Source organism: Epargyreus clarus, unplaced genomic scaffold (assembly GCF_041222505.1).
Source record: "Epargyreus clarus isolate Ecla_fem2 unplaced genomic scaffold, WU_Ecla_fem_2.2 ptg000021l, whole genome shotgun sequence".
Lineage (NCBI taxonomy): Eukaryota > Metazoa > Arthropoda > Insecta > Lepidoptera > Hesperiidae > Epargyreus > Epargyreus clarus.
This window is the reverse complement of record NW_027332228.1, coordinates 11,360,970-11,378,644: the sequence shown is the minus strand read 5'-3', so window position 1 is coordinate 11,378,644 and position 17,675 is coordinate 11,360,970. Positions and strand designations below refer to the sequence as shown.

The 17,675-nt window shown below is 35.2% G+C and overlaps 1 protein-coding gene and 1 long non-coding RNA gene across 2 annotated transcripts; one reads left to right on the top strand and one right to left on the bottom strand.

The window, feature by feature from the left end:
• Positions 1 to 6,197: 6,197 nt before the first annotated feature.
• Positions 6,198 to 7,326, bottom strand: CPR103 (cuticular protein RR-2 motif 103). Its single transcript, XM_073084601.1, has 3 exons — positions 7,298 to 7,326; positions 6,655 to 7,074; positions 6,198 to 6,540 (listed from the first exon to the last, which is right to left on the bottom strand). Exons 1-3 carry the CDS (start codon positions 7,307 to 7,309, stop codon positions 6,295 to 6,297), a joined length of 678 nt encoding a protein of 225 aa, XP_072940702.1. The 5' UTR covers positions 7,310 to 7,326; the 3' UTR covers positions 6,198 to 6,294.
• A 7,423-nt stretch (positions 7,327 to 14,749) lies between these two features.
• LOC140750893 (uncharacterized) lies at positions 14,750 to 16,686 on the top strand. Its single transcript, XR_012103253.1, has 3 exons — positions 14,750 to 15,159; positions 15,621 to 16,127; positions 16,538 to 16,686. It is a non-coding gene; the product is annotated as an uncharacterized LOC140750893 (long non-coding RNA).
• The last annotated feature ends 989 nt before the right edge of the window (positions 16,687 to 17,675 follow it).

Below are 17,675 nucleotides of genomic sequence, written 5' to 3'. Positions count from 1 at the left end.
AGTCACATGACATCATAAATTCGCTAAGTCACATAGCGTACGTACATAATTGATTATTTCCTGAAAAGAATTGCCAAATCACATGGCTAATGTCAAGTCACATGACATCATAAATTCGCTAAGTCACATAGCTTACGTACGTAATTGATTATTATCTGAAAATAATTGCCAAATCACATGGCTGATGTCAAGTCACATGACATCATAAATTCGCTAAGTCACATAACGTACGTACATAATTGATTATTCCCTGAAAAGAATTGCCAAGTCACATGGCACTCGGGTTATTATGAAACATAAACATGACTGTTGGCCAGACAATCATCGATATGCAAGACAATCCCGATAACACTGAACTTACAATCCACATACCGTTCCAAAGTTCGCAGGTACTCAAGAGAAACACAAAGTTTTTACCAGATTTTTGACTGTCGATACTGTCATTGCTTCACAGGGTTCACAGTCATCTGACATGTTCAAATAGTTTACTTTCCATAGCACATGTTCTCGTAGTCTGAAAACACATTACATTATATGTATAGTCAATAATTATATACTATATAACGAGAGAGCTCCGCGTTTCGTTCATGGTTTGAGAGTAAAATCTACAGATCTTTTCGTTTGGCTCGCTTAAATCTATGGCATAGTCTTCTGCATCGCCAAACGTACACTGGGTAGACTCCAGATACCCTTGAGAATATATTTCCCGATGTGTAGTTCTTCACGATGTCTTCCTTTACCGAATTTGTTATAATGTGTCTGACTATCTCAGACAGGATTTCTTGAAAATCATTAATGCCTTTTAAGTCAGCTCATTTGACTATGACAGAATTTTATAAGAAACTATTCGAGACCTGCTCAAAACCATGCACGAGTGCTTTTCTTATTTAGAACTGTAAACAAATAAGCTGTAACAAGCATAAAAATAAAAAAATAAAAGTTAATTTCAAACCGAAAAACCTGATGTCTACAACACAAATGTGTGTTGTAGACATCAAAACAAAATAATAATAAAGTGAATTGTCACGTTCAAAACAGTTTTTATGTCAACTTTACATACAGTAAAGAAAATATCAGAGCAGCAAGTACTCCGTGGTCGTTATTCTTAATAAAATAATTAAAATACTATTGCCTTACCATAACATGAGCTATAGTTCGTACCGTTCATGTGATGACGTTAAATGCCAACGAAATAACACTCTGAAGTCCACAGTTACATTACAACGAAAACCAGGTCATAAAACGTAAAAAGTTATTGGAGTCATCCTACCTTCATTATATTATTTACCTTATATCATTTTACTTTTACCTTGAATTTTACAATTACCTTCGTTTGTGCGATAGGCATTGCTGCAAACAAAGTCTTTACCACACAATAATGATCACACATTGCAGAGTCCAATTTGACAGTAGTGTATGTACTCTTGTCTCTGTTTCTTTTTGCAGTATTCGATTTTTCGAATTTTATCAGAACTTGCAGTAGGTATATAATTGCTCGTCCGAACCTGACTGACTTATAAATCTGCAAAGATATACATTTTAATTAGTAGAATAACAAACAGCGGTCGAAACAGTATGAACACAAAATAATAACGAATATTTTCTGGTATGAACCGCGAGTTTCAATTTAATATAACACGTACGTTAAGTAACTTATCACCAGAAATTGTGAATAACTTCCAAAAGTTATTGTAATTAACCATTTGAATAATAAGTATACCTACAAATACCGTTATTTCGTCCCGTATTGATTTATACATAATATTCGCTCACACACAAAAACTTTAAACCAAATTTTAGAAATAGCAGACAAGCATGCAGTCCACCTGATGGTAAGTGGCTACTGAGGCCCATCAATATCTTCAACACAGCAGAGCCTAACACTGCTGTGTGGTATTGGTATTGCCGGACCATAAAAGTTTCTACCACCTTTATAACCTTTATCTGCTTGAGTGTAACGACGACAAAATTATGAATAGGAGAAAAACACGCCGAATTGTTTCGTATAATATAAACATTGCGTGCGTGAATATTCTGAATTTGTTATATCCACAGCCGTATATCTAGATGTAATGTCGTCATCTACACAGTTACAAAACTAAATAAAATAACAATAAACTCCTTATGTCAATGAATAATTAAAACATTTAGATTGTTAGCTAGATTACATGATGGTATAGTTGACTTACCACTGTTAAAGTATTCACTGAAGGTACCAACATAATATAATTTCACACGTAAAGTCTAGGATCGTGATGTACGTCATCTCGAAAGGTATTATTTACTATGACACAAAATAAGAAATAAGATCCAATAACAATTTAAACTACTGTAAAACAAGTTCAAACTTTAAGTTATTATTAAAAATACTTGATCGACTCCGAGCGAGGCTAATGAATTGTCTTTATTAAATTAAACCTTTAAACACATTTGACCGATCAAAATGCTTACAGCTTTGCACCATTATAGTAACTGTTTTTTTTTTTCTACAGTCAGCTAAGCTTCGATTCTCTTTACTTCTGCAATTTTTAAAGCGAATAGCAAGTAATAGTTACACATTATGTCACAAAACAATGTTAAAAACACAGAAGACTAAATGTTTATTAATAAGTTATAACTTAATTGACCGTTTTTTTTTTGCCTAGTCCAATACACCATTTGGGGTGATGCGAACGTTACCAAACTCCTTTTCTTCAGCTTTACCTTAATGTATCCTTCGCAACTTGTAACCTTTATAAACCAATAACCAATAACTTTAAATACACAAATTTGTAAGAGCACAAAGTCGCTTACCGATAAACAACTTACTGACTCACCACCAGAATCTAAATGTTACATTTTCATTCAATTTTGGTCCACGTCTACGGCCATCACAAGTCAAGTGTTGTTACAAAATCCCAAATAGGAAGCTTTCATTTTAGTTGTAAATATTATTAGATAGCATCCTACTAAAAATGACAAGCGCTGGTTGAGAGTACACCTTTCAATGAGCACAATACATATCTCACTATCACGGTGTTCCAGGTGAAACTAGAAATAAAACTTACGAAATTCACGGGCCATGGAATTGCGATGGCAAAAAGTATGCTACCTGATTTATCAAACCTTTTACTTCAATAATAATCTTCATTGTGACTAGTTTTATTTTAAGACTGGGAGTTTATTAAGAATGTTAAATGCATTACAACGAATAGGTACATACAAACGGGTAGATATCAGAATTTGTATTCATAATCGTAAAATATTTTTTGCAGCGCAATAATTTAAAACAATATGATCGTTATTCATTTACTTATTTAGCATAAGCAAGCATCGACTCTTTAAAAGAGTTGATATACAACGAAACTGTGAAAAGCATAGTTGAAATTACTCGAAGATTTTAAAAACCCAAAACATTTGTAAAAAAAATGTCGGTACCTACGAGTGTGATTGTTAATTTTTTCGCGCATAACCAAATATTTTCATATTAGTGATTCTTATAATCTTTAACAACTTTCAAATAGCAAAATTGAAAATATAAAAACCATTGGTTTGATCATACCGGAGCGCCAATCGTTCGCCAATGAGTCTCGGCGCCAATGAGTCTTAATTACGTAGACGGTTAACATGGACGATGCTAACTACCTTCCACCTCCTCAATTTTCATGCCCAAGCTTGCGGTACCCAAGCTTGCGGTTGTTTTCACACGCTTGCTAAAATAATGCACATAAAATTATTACAATATTTAGACAAACCGTACACGTTACTCACGCAACCGGTTTCATCATGTATTTCACACACAGCTCCTCCAATGTCGAAGGCCTTGTCAATATCGCCTCCATTGCGCGTCCCAAACTGTCGTCAGGAGTACAGCCACGATAAATTCTTCAGTTGAACACTTCCTATACACGCGGTTGATTATCTTCTGTTACCGTTACTTTAAAACTATTACGTAATAAAAGGGCGTATCCTATCCCGATTCTGATGTGGGCGCGCCGGTAGGTAGATCTACAATGGTATTTCGATTCAACTAATTTAACCAATATTTATAAAAATATAGTTAAAATAATTAAATGAATAAGAGTTAATGCCACCATAGTAACAATAACACTCAAGCAAAACACCAAACAGTTCAGAGCACCACCGTGCCGTGCCCACTATTGGACAACTTCTGATCTGTTGACAGTTGCGCGCCCCTTTTTTATACCATGATACGGGTAGCCAATTGTTAATACGGAGCGGTAGTTCGAAATTAATATCATGTGATTTTAAAAACGGAATATTTATATATATGAAATGAAGCATTCTCCCACAAACACTGCTGTTATTTTACAGAAATAGGTGTGGTAGTGGTACCGCGGGGGACGTAGCACAAAGGGTTCTACCATCTTCAAAGTTCAAGCAGCCAATGGGCCTTAAGAGAGGAATGTAAGTATTCATAATAAATATGTAGTATATATTTTATATATGTACCCAGATTTAAAAGAGATACTTATTTATCTTTTATCAAACTGGTCTCGTGACCGCTATGCTACGATTACCCATTAATGCAATAAAGCACAAAGCAAACTTGACGCAAGAGTGTAACGCCGTTTTTTGCTGTTCTACTTTACGTGCCTGAATTTTGAGTCACAATCAAAGTAAATGTGTAAAATCATTAAACCTATATCGTTTATCACACGCCTCCTTTATTTTCTAATTCAATTAATGATATTCACGTATATTGCACCAATAGACCTGATTAGCAGAGAAGTGTTATTTACAACTTACCGTACAACTTATTCTTCTTCTTCTTAAAGTGCCTCTCCATACTATTGAAGGTTGGCTATCAGCTTCTTGCTACCCTCTTTGCTTTAAGCTCTGCGAAATAGCTCAGCGGCGCTGGCTATTCCGGTCCACCCTCGGATGTTACGTAACCACGACTTTTTTCTCCTGCCAACTTTCCGTCTTCCAGCGACCTTTCCCATCATTTACAACTTATTACCATGGTAATAAGTTTATGATCCAATAGTACATAGTGATTCAACGAATTACGTGTATGTTACTAAACTTAACTGTGTACAACAGGTAAAAACATTTAAATTATTTTTACAAAGTTCAGATTACGCGGTGGAAAGTCACTATTCTAGTTTCAAGGTTGTGGTTATTTAATATTATCAAGCTGTCTAATTTATATTTTCAAGGGCAGGATGTGTGGTTGACCTCAGACAAACTTTCCTTGTCTGATATACATATATGAAACGCGTAATATCACAACAAACACGTTGATATGAAGTTATTAAGCTACAAGCTGTAGACATGAAACTTGTAGAACTTGTCGCCATCAAATATAGACTTAAGCAATGATAGCCTAGTGGTTAAGAAACGCGGCCTCTCGATTGAGGGGTCCGAGGTTCATATCCCAGGCACCTCTGATTTTCAAAATTATCTGCGTATTAGAAATTAATTATCACTTGCTTAAACGGTGAAGGAAAGCATCGTGAGGTGAGGTGAGGTGTGCATACCTGAGAGATTTATAAAAAAAATATCAAAGGTATGTGAAGTCTACCAATACGCACTTGGCCAGCGCGGTGGACTATGGCCTAATCCTTCTCATTCTGAGAGGAGACCCGTACCCAGCAGTGGGACAGTAATGGGTTGATGATATATAAATATCTCTAAACTCTAACTTAAAGTTGACAGTTTCTTTCTTATAGCGCCGTGATGCTATGATCAAAATTAACGGCGTTTAAACTTGCATTATCCTCGGGGACACCATCGTTTTTGAGTAGGAATCTACGCTATTTTAACTAAACTGTAGTCATCCAAAACATAAATTGTCCTCGGGAATTCCATCTATCAATTTTGGGTAGAACGCTACCCTGTTTAAATATTGATTAGTGTTATTCATATCTATAAAACGAACAGCATACACATATCAATAGTTTTAGAAATCTACATATTTATACATAGAATAACTCAAAGAAGAAATTATATCAAACATGAATTAGACGATCAAGACAGACAGTAAGTTACTACTCATTTCTTTGTACGTAAGAATAACTTACATTTACAAGCAATTTTATTTTATATCTGCAGATACATATTAAGGGTTTTAAGGATTTTTTTTTGGAATTTTATATTTCTTATTCCGATACCAAAATAACTAACTCTAAAAATTCTCCGTAGAGTAGGGGCGAACAATAGATAAACAGTAAATAATTTAACAATTTGCTTTTTATTTGCATAAATAATTATCAACTATTTACAATCAGACTTAATCATTATGATCAATTCCTGACAATAATTAACTTATCGCACTATCGTGGAATATAATCAGTGGTGGGCGAGAAGGTGGGCGGGAGCGGGGGCGGCGTGGTGGGAGGGGGCGGAGTGGCTGACCACAGCGTTGAAACCTTGGTGGTCGTCAGCGGTGTACTGCACGGTACGGATGGAACCGTCAGCCTCCACGAGGGAGTACTCGCCGTGCACGGCGTCACCGTCGCGGCTCTCGTGCTGGGACTTGTTGTCGCCGGTGTGGCCGTCAGCTACGGAGTACGCGAAGTCGTACTTGGGGTGAGCCTGAAGAAAAAGAACATATTATAAGATAAAAAAAATACTTTACCTAAACTAAGGTCACATAAAAATCTTGTATAGCAATCTACAAGAGTAAAGATAAGATATAAAATTACTTACGTATTCCTCAGCGTGAGGAGCTGCGATCAGTTTAGCGGCAGGGGCAGCGTAGTGGATAGCAGGAGCGGCGTAGTGGGCGGGAGCGGCGTAGTGGGCGGGAGCGGCGTAGGAAACAGGGGCGATGGAAAGACCAGCACGGGGTTGGTCATGACGGAGGATGTTTTGGGAGGACACGGCGTGACCAGAGTAGGCAGGGGCGGCGTAGGCGACGGGAGCGGAGTGGTAGACGGGGGCAGCGTGGTAGACGGGAGCGGCTACGGCGACCTTGGCGATAGGGGCAGCCAAAACTTTAGTGGCAATAGCGTGGGGCTGGTCGTGGCGCACGATGCTCTGGGAGGAGACAGCAGCAGCGGAGGAGTAGTGCGGCTGGGGCAGGAGTCCAGCGGACGCTACGGCCAACGCGGCGCTAAGAGCAACAATCTGGAATGCAAAAAATAATGTTAATTTTCTGTAGAGGGACTAGAATTCCCTATATACAAATCAATCCTAAATCCAGGTTTAAAAGTCATTATACGTTTATAGATGTAAGTCAGATTATGATTTTAACCCAAATCCATAGTCCAAAGGAATCAGAGAATGACTACGTGAAGCAATAATGTTAGGTTATTCGGAATTATCTTTTTATTTCTTATTTTATCCTTACTTTAGAGAACATGATGGTTTGTTATCAAGATTTCAACTGATGTATGAGCATCGCGAAAAGTTGTTTATATAGTGTTCACATTTTGGGTGCGACAAGGTCGACGAGCCACGAAGCTACTTTATAATGGGTATTACTAAGGCTTTCTCTATATTATTTGACAGGAAATTTATGAATGGCTTCAGTTTAAGTTTCGTATCTAGTTTATCTTTGTCGTTAAAAAGACTTGAAAGAAAGAAAATACTTTATTAAAGAATACTGCACACAGTACAATTGCAAATAGACAAATTAAATAAACAAACTGCACGGTTATAAAACTAGTTAATAATTCTGCGTAGGTTCTGTTTCTTAATTCCATTTTATTGAAGATCCTTAAGTAAAGACAATATTATAAATTGATAGTATGTTGTATGAACTATTTTAACTAAATTTCAATTAAGTTTTAGTAAGTGACACTATAGTTAAACATTCTTATAGTTAGATACTTGTTATCCTCTATCAAAGACTTCTATTATATTTAGGAGATCCTTTCTAAATCTATCAGGGCTATGTCCACACCATGACATAGAAGTCATAAACTTAACATAAAAACTAGTGTAGCAATTCTAATTACCTACATGTATACAATGCCACAAAAAATATGACATACAAATTATATTCAAATAAGTGACCGTTGTTGTAAAAACCTGTTTAGTTTTTATAAATTCCATTCATAACAATCTATCTTCATTGATAGAGTATAAGTTAATGTTAGTGAGCGGTCAATAACCTTACATCTGAATGAAGATGATTCACACACGCTCGTCTTTAATATATAAATAAAACATATATTGCTATTCGTATACATACATACTCGTATATAGACTGTAACATCATCATTCAAGACGCCAAATCGTCTACCTTTTCGTAACAGTAATAATTAAAGTACCAAAACAGTAAACGAATTACAGGACCAAATATAGTATTTTCTGATTTTGTTACCCAAGGAGAATTTGCTGTAATTTGCATTTTGGCATAATTCTTGATTAAGCCCTGAAACAAAGCCATTTTTGACGTTCAATGATTTATATAGTGAGTGGAATATATACGGTCACGACCTTAAGTAGGTCATGACATGTCTATTCATGCGGATTTGTCTGCATTCATCAAGTGCCGTTTTTCGTTTTACACAGCAACCCTAAAGATTTGTAAAATATAAAGAAGCTTATATTACCTACTCTCTATAAAGTCCTAATTAATTACACGAAGAACAGACGTATCGTTACAGTAGGTATTTTTTAAATCGTTTGAGTAGTTTCTAAAACATTAAAAAAATATAAACGCAATCATACATATCAATAGATGATCTTAGAGCATGACAGTTATTTTTTATAATTTCCTTAAACAGACAAACTTCTCGATTTAATTTAATCATATATTATGAAGGTCGCCAAAATGTGGCCTACACAAAAATTTGCAGGACTTGAATGCTTGTTCCGGTAACTTTTGCACCTACATTGCTTTTACCGCAATCCTTTCACAACACAATAAGCAAGGTCGATTACTGATGGATTGATAAAAAACTATTTATTAAATTAAACTACGTAAATTAATACGAGATATCTATGCATCAATATCAGTTACTTTTTATTACAATAATTAAATATGGAGGTCCTATGGTGTCCGTTGATTAGTTGACTTCGAAGCTGAATTTCAATATAGGTTGTATTGAAATTAGCGACTACTAGTTTTAATAGAAACTAATAATTTATGCTAATAATCTCTTTCTTGTTTGTTTAATTTATTCGATTAAGAAAGCAGATTTTAACTTACATTGTTAGCTTCAATTTCTATATTTTGTCGACTAATTAAGACCCTTTATCTGAGAACTGTCACCTGCTTTAACGGTGAAGGAAAACATCGTGAGGAAACATGTATACCTGAGAAATCTAAACATGCAACTTTACTTAGGTACGTAAAGTCCAAGAATTTGAACTTGGCCAGCGCGGTCGACTATGGCATAATGTTTCGCACTCTGAGAGGAGATGCGTGCCCATCAGTGGGACAGTAATGGGTTGATGACGATGATGGTTTAATTTGTAATACGCACATAACTTTGAAAAATCTGAACAGAAAATGCCTAGAATTCGAACCTCGAACCCACAATTGATTGGCCAACTTTCAACCTAGAATATACCTAAATAATATTCCACTAATATTAAACCTTCGAGACTTATACATAAACATCATTCGTATAATATTATGAGTGACAGGTGTTATCTCAAATCTGTATCAAACGGTAATAAAAGAAAGCAAAAGCAATGCTTTGTGAGCGTGAAGCGAGTTATGACCCAGTTTTAAGGTCACGGATAACCGGCCACATATTTGACCGGCTCGCGTCACAGTGCGTTGCATACGCTTTCATATGTTCGTGCTGTGGATTATGTGTGGTCCAAGTCACAAGCAGTTGACTTTTATGCTTTAAGAATCGATATATGGCGGTCACAGATCAGATACAAGTCAGTGATGACAGTAATGTTTTCAATTACGATGACTATGGTCAAATTAATACATGACAATATTTTTCTATATTTTTTACTTTTACTAATCACCCGTACAAAACAAAATAAGTTACTTATTGAGAAATACTTTATTTTTATAGGGATTGCTTTACAGTTCATCTAACATGAAATAATCCCTGTTATAGACTTGTATAACAGACCCAAAATATTTATAACGAAATAAATGGCTAATATCAAATTTATTGCTGTCCCACATGACCGAGTTTTGTACTAGTATATGGTCTTCTTTTTGCAAGTTTTCTTAAATTTCTTTCTTCAAACCAGAAAACGGCAATTCACACAACTATTGTAAAAATGTGTGTTGCAGCTGAAGTTTAATCACAATTCATAAAGTTCTACTGATTAAAATCTATATTAATAAGAGAGTCTAATATAATAAAGAATAAGGTAAATTTATATTCGCAAGTAGCAATTACGAGCAACTTTTTTTTCAATTACTAAATATTTTCTGTGAAAAATCTTTTTTTTTTAAATGTTTTTCTTATAAAAATTAGAATAGACATTGTATCTTTTTATGCGCAAATCCCTCCGCTTATAACTTAAACATTTGCAAAAACCCCGAGGCATTGGCCTCCAAATTGCCGGGCGAGTGTCAACAACTTATCTGGCACTTATGCTCGCGGCTTATTTAAAATAGATTAGTTTTCGTAACAAGTATCATACTATGAAAATCATAATGGGTTACATGTACATATTGAATTGTTATATGGTTACTAGCTGAGCGGGCAAACGTTGTGTTACCATATAAATAAAAATATGTTAAGGGTGAACAACTCTTATCACTTAGGTATGAAAAATAGATAGTAGCCGATTCTCAGACCTACTAAATATGCATATAAAATTTGGTGAAAATCTGTAAAGCCGTTTCGGAAGAGTATGGTAACTAACATTGTGAGACGAGAATTTTATATATAAGATACACAACACATGTTCTATGGCGAATTCAATAAGTGAATTTGATATAATTACATTATTACATTGGTCAAATTCTATGACGATATTTTTGTTAATAGAGACACAAATAAATAAATAAACGCTTTCTAGACTCACAGCCCCACACTAGGATTCCCTGTATCGTGGGTGCCATGGACACACACAAAGACGAATACACAAACACTTAGACCCAGAACATATATCTAAATTCATCACTCATATATCTGTCTGGCCGGGAATCGTACCCAGAACCCTTGGTGCGTCAGACCCATATGGTGAACGAGGGTCGCAAAAGTAAGCAATGATTATCTTTAACGGTTAAGCAATGTAATCAACTCGCGATATGATTAAATTCCTTCCTGCGGCGGGCAACAGATGCGCCGCTACCCCTGAGGACTAAGTTGAAACGCCTCGATTAATATGTCATCCTCACCACACCTTTCAAATCAGAACACACCAACGCTTAACACTTCTGGTATTAAGTAGGCGTGACAATGGTGCCGCCAAAGTCTAACCACAGAATAAATCTTATATCTATTTCCTACATTAACCTTCTGCGGCTGAGGTGACTTTTTTGGTAATACATGACTGAGGCGTAGTCTGACAGACGTCAAAATAAAATACGCCTATTTGTAATATATATAAATAAAACCAGAAAAATAAATCAGAATAGGCATAAACATACTTATAGTCTGATTCATAATTAGGTGTCCAAAATGTAAACAAAGGTGTTGACCTATCAAGAAAATACGTTAGAAATGGTAGTTTCTTATTTTTGTCGATATTAAAGTAATACAACAATAATAAAATAATAATCTAAATAAATAAAGATTAATTCACATTTTCTAATATTTATATCACCTCAATTTCGTCCCATATAGTAATAAGAATAAAAACAAAGTTTATGGTAGAAAATTAAAATGTGATAATGGTAACACAGTCGGAACCCAAGACATTTCTTGTGCTGTCATTTTTAAGTTTCATAGCTGATATTATTCATTTTCGTGATTGTGATCGAATTCGAATGTTTTCTCGTTTACATAACGCGTTTGTTAAATTGTGTATATTTGTTAAATTTTCGCTTTTTGTATATTTTGTTAAAGTTTTTGTTTCTTGTTAATTTTGACAGTGACATTTCTTTGTTTACATTTTGGACACCTAATTATGATTCAGACTATAGTTAATTTACGATATCAAATATAAAGGCTTATATATAAAGCTAAATATTCATTTTGTCTTTTTTTCTGAAATATGACTTATTTTACAATTTTTTACACTAGGTATAAGTAACAACACGTATTTTTTAAATAGTCAAAGTAACTTAATATTTTCGTTTATTATTTTAATTATGACATCATTTATGACTTATAAAAGAACATGTATTGAAATCACACGGTTCATTTACGCACAATTTAGCCTCAAGTTTTGCCCTTTTTACAAAAATAAAATGTATAATCTTCACAAAGTTGCGAGGCACATTCAAGGCAGATTGGCTTTTCACATGCACAGAAGGAGAATCATGTTTGTCTTTGAGTTTGCAGTAATCTGCTGGTCCAAATGTTGCATAATTTTCTTCTTGGTGGCCTGTCAATTTAAGGCAGACTACCGGGTAAATCATTTTCAGATTTCTCTTTTACTTCCTGGTTTTCTAGTTTGGTTTGGGTTTCCCTTTCACCTTGAACTATATCTCACCTTCTACCTACAGCCATTCTTCAATTTCTTCGTCTCTAAGAACATTAATATTAAACTTTCCCCTACAGTTTCTTTAGCAAGCCTACAGTGATCTTTTTGGTTGAACAAAATAAAATAAATGTTCAACCACTTACACACAGCGCCAACTAGCCCTAAACTTAGCACGTCCAGCATTGATACACATACTTACGCTTTTTTTGTAATTTTCGTGTTTGTTCCTGCCGGGAATCAATCCCGAGTCCCTTGGAATGGTAACCATATGTCTTACCATGATGAAAATGAGGTTACGTCTAAGATACTTAGGAATGATTGATGATCTACTGAGGATTCGTATTATAGACACAAGGGAATTAACATGGTCTTGCTGATGTGACGTCTATTAGAATCCAGTATTTATTGCTGTACTTACGTCTGTCAGACACAAAAACCTCATAACACGAAAAGTAAGCATGGCGTGATCGTTTAGCCGCGACTATCATGTAACACGAATCATCTTAGGAAGGTACTGAGCGAGAGACCACAACATCATGCCGCATTCCAAAATGGTAACATTTTTTCGATTAGCGGTGTCTGACAGACTACCACCTCAGCCGCAGAAGGTTAAATTATATTACTACAACTGTAATTTTAGAATATATTTTATCGTTAGGTTTTATTTTCTTGTCTCAAAATCTGGCCCGCATGTCTGTGTGCATTTTAAGGAAGGAAATACGTTTGTATGCTGTAGGTAGTATATTTTCTGTTTTAAGGCTCATTAATTTCTTAACGTATATAGCCTTGAATTGTGACCTCGGCCTTTCATATTAGGAATATATTATCCTCAATTGACATATTATGTATACGTCCTTTCTGAGAAATGTATATTAATATTACATTTAATACCGTTAACTATTTGATTGACGTTTCCACTAAAACCGCGGTCAAAGCCTGTATTTGATAAACAATAAATCGGCCAAGTGCCAGTAGAACTCACTCAGATGGTTCCGTACCGGTAAATTATAAGCTTTTATATTTGTTACCGTAACAACTATAGGACAGAAGTACATACATAATGAAAATTTAATCAAATAGATAAACGAGAGACGCCAAAAAGTATCGGTTCCTTGTATAAGGACTTGGGGATTCTCCTTTATTATTTTTTTCATTTTTTTTTCATTTAGCATTATTATTATTATTGTTATTTTTAGTATTTATCCTTATAACGGTGTCAATCTTTTACGATACAAATGATTGAGTCTTGTATCAGACGAACAAACGCAGATGGAGAGGAATTAATAATACAGTCCGTTTTTACCCTTTTGGTGCAGAACCATAAACGAGATAAACATAATCGAATTAATCATTCAAGATAAAAACATGCCGTAGGAGATTCTCATAAGAGATTGCGATTTAAATGCAAGACGTAATTCAGATGTGGATCGTATGTTGCACAATTTCATCGTAAAATTAAAGTTCAATGAAGTGTTACAACATTACGAGTGTGGCCGGTGCAAATAATTTGTGCAGCTGGTTATAATGTGTAGTAGCGTTTTGTTATATAAGCAATTTTGTAAAACGGACCCATTTTTTTATTACCTTACGACTTTATTAAATGAAATATGGATGATCTGAGGCTACAATACGAAATTGTTTAAGTGGCTGAATTTCATCACAGATAGGTATTCAATAACCAGATTAAGTAGATGTCAACCGGTTATTTGTAGATGTTTAAAGTAAGCCAATTTTAATAATACTTGTATCGTAATCCAGTGGTGCCAAATCAATCAGAAGGGACAACGTTTCTCGATAGAGTTTAGATACGCACATACCTGGAACATTTATTGACGTACCTGATATTTGAACCTCACATCTTGATTCAGAGAGTTTTTAATCACTAGGCCCTACTGCTGCAAATAAATAAGATATCAGATACTTAACAAATACTCTAGAATAAAAATCAGGACCGACGATTTAACGTATCCTTGGACGTACAAAAACGTTTTCTAAGGTCAAATCGCGCCTAATCTTGGGTATCGTGTAGATCGCTTGTGATTTCTATAAGCCGCAGGGTAAATAACAATACAACTGTACAGATTATCTCTTCATAATAAAAACCTAATTAATCAACAACTTACAAGTCTTATAGAGAGTATGATGTAATGGTATGCGTTTATCTTTCACAAACAATAGGGCTGGTCAGTAATTAGCTTATTGTTGTCGGCCGCCGAAAGAAAATATGCGTCCAACAGACAAGTCTTAATCACGTCATTGATCAATCGATACACTTGTGTCAGTTAAAGATGTTACTTCACGAGCGCGCGTCAGCTTCACGTGTGTGGCAAGCACAGATATCGTAGTTACAATTAGTCGTTGATGTGTGCGTAAGCACTACTACGTAAAGCGTATCCGTACTCATACTAGTGCATTGTGCATATACACGGTTCACCACAAATGAATTTGACGTGCTTTCGTGAATTGCAACCTCTATAATAAAAAACGGGTGAAAGGTCCGGCCCATCGGTATTACAGGATTTACTGCCGGAAGCCAATAGACAATTACATACGAATAAGTTTTAATAATTGTTATGTAACATCCGATTTCTCTTTGTGATTAGTGTACATATATAAGTGGAGTATTTGCATCTGGTCACACACTTCCTACTTCCACCATACCCAGGCAAGATGTTCCTTTGTTGCTATGTAAGTTTCTTTTTGTATAAGGTTAAAGTATCACACCAGCAAGCGGTCTAAGTGATGGTAAGCAGTGACTGACGCCCATGGACATCTGTTACCATTCTATCCGAAGCCCATCACAGGCGCATTGTCTCTGCTGAGGACTAACATGGCCTCACTTGTATAAGCGGTATCCAAACCCTTCCACCGAAATGTAAGAACTCCTGCATACTAGAAATAGATTTGGCGGTGGTACCTCCTCAAGCAAACCAAGAATGGTTAACTAGTGAGTTACATCACTTTTCAACAGATGGCATCACTCTGCATTAATTATTTATTGTTGAGTTTGAATTAACGATCATTTAAGTTTTATCTTTACCTCAATTTTACACATCAATAGCTTAATTTATGTGCAAAATTAAACTATACATTTGTTTTGAGTAATTCCTGTCATGTTATCTGATTTTAACTTTAATTCTTTTCCCCAGATTTTTATCGGAACATTAATTTCGATAGCCCGCGCAGAAGCAGCATCGAACCAAGCTGTCTCTTCACAAAGTTACCACCGTGATGATGTACCTTTATCATACAAAAACAACTTCATACATATTTACACGACTCCTAAGCCCCATTTATTAAACCCTCATGAATATAATCAACAAAATACAAAGCTGCAACAAAACTATCATCAAATACAATACGCTCCACTACCCTTAAAGAATCCGGAACAACATGACAAAGCAGGACGTTATACAGAAGGATCTGGTTATAACCACGAAGATGATGAAAAATCACAAGTTCACGAACAAAGAACCCATATAGAACCCCGTGTCATCAAAACCCAAGAACCTACCTACGTTAATCCACGCATAGTGCCGAATGTACCTGGGATCTCTGGACATAATCTGATCTTCCAGGCATTGAAAAATAGAATGTTACAAAGTGGACTGTCCGCAAATAATCATAATCTGCTCATTAACAATAATCAAGCAAATGCAAGTATTAAATTTTATATTCTTTCGTCATTAAATTATTAAAAAAATTAACTTAGTCTTCAGTACAAATCAATTATACTAAAGTCTAAAAAAAAATAATACTAAAGTATTTGATAGTTCAAAAAATAAGTGCCATATACATTATAGGCTTTATACATATAGTAAATAAGTAAGTAACAGACAACAACTTAGTCTTCTTGATGTTAAGTGGTTACTGCTGCCAATATACATCTATAATCAACCACAGATAAGGTGAGCCCTACTTTGGCTACGTTCTTCTCAGAGGTAGCGCTAAGAACTGTTGTAAATAGGCAAGAAGATGTGGCGTTGGTACCTTCGAGTCGAACCAAAACGGTACCACCACCTTAAAAATTACCCTAATTTCATCTTGTTTGTTGTTCAAATTTCAGATCAAAACTTTGCAACCTCAAATCACTTACAAGAGACCTGAAGGAATCCAACCTATACCTCAGAATACTCAAGTGCCTGTAACAGAAATGTATCCTACTCCTAAGCCAATATATTCGATATTACCTCATCAATATGTTCAAAGTGCAAAAAAGTAAGTTCCTCTTTTATGATTCTTCATGTTATTTTATATAGTGTTTAAAAAGTTTGCGTATTTAAACTTATTTACATTTTGTCTAAATTGTTAAAAACATAAAATTGATTTAAATTTAAAGGTGATTTTATGATTGTTAAGAACGTCCTAATTATTGATCATGTCAACCTTCCCGTAATGTTTCTTCCCGTGCCATTGTGTTGTTGCAATTGAGATATTTTGGCTATGAATAAACAATTGTTTACGTCCGCGTTTCCCAACCTGTGGTCCGCGGACCCCTGGGGGTCCGCGAGTATTTTTATGGGGGTCCGCGGTGTCATCTCTGGACCATACATAAATCGCTCATTAAATACCAAAGGGCCGCTTTACTGCTTTTTTTCAACCACATACCTATGTGAAAAGGCATTATCTACTCTTGTTTATACAAAAAACAAATACAGAAACAGATTAGAAGTAGAATCTGATTTGAGATTACAGCTTAGTAGCAACATCGACCCGTATATCCCTGATTTAGTTGCAAAAAAGCAACACCAACCTTCACATTAATTTTTTTTCATATTTTTCGTAATATAATTATAACTTAATTACCTTCTGTATTTGTTTTTTTTTGTATCTGTAGTAACTGAAATAAATACCTAATCCGTTTTTTGCTGTTTATTTCAATAAAATACGGGGTGAATAGCGGGTCCGTGAAAACTGTGCTTGATTTCCTAAGGGTCCGTGGACTGAAAAAGGCTAGGAAACGCTGGTTTACGTGATTCGCCGTCGTGGTGAACCTGTCATTGTCAAGCTGCTGAGCATGGGCATCCTCTGAGAGGGAGAGTGATAGACTTCACACACCTATTAAAACATTTATTCTCTAAATAATAATTGTTAATGCACATGTGACTTTAAAATAACTGATGATCAGATTCTAACGTCAAAACTCTTCATTTAGTGACTGAGTTTAAAACACATTACCAGTTACATTAACTTACGTTAATCAA

What these genes read in the sequence shown, in the direction of transcription:
- CPR103 (XM_073084601.1), bottom strand. An exon ending in CTCCTCACGCTGAGGAATAC is followed by an intron (nt 6,541 to 6,654) that starts GTAAGTAATTTT and finishes CTTTTTCTTCAG; the next exon opens with GCTCACCCCAAGTACGACTT.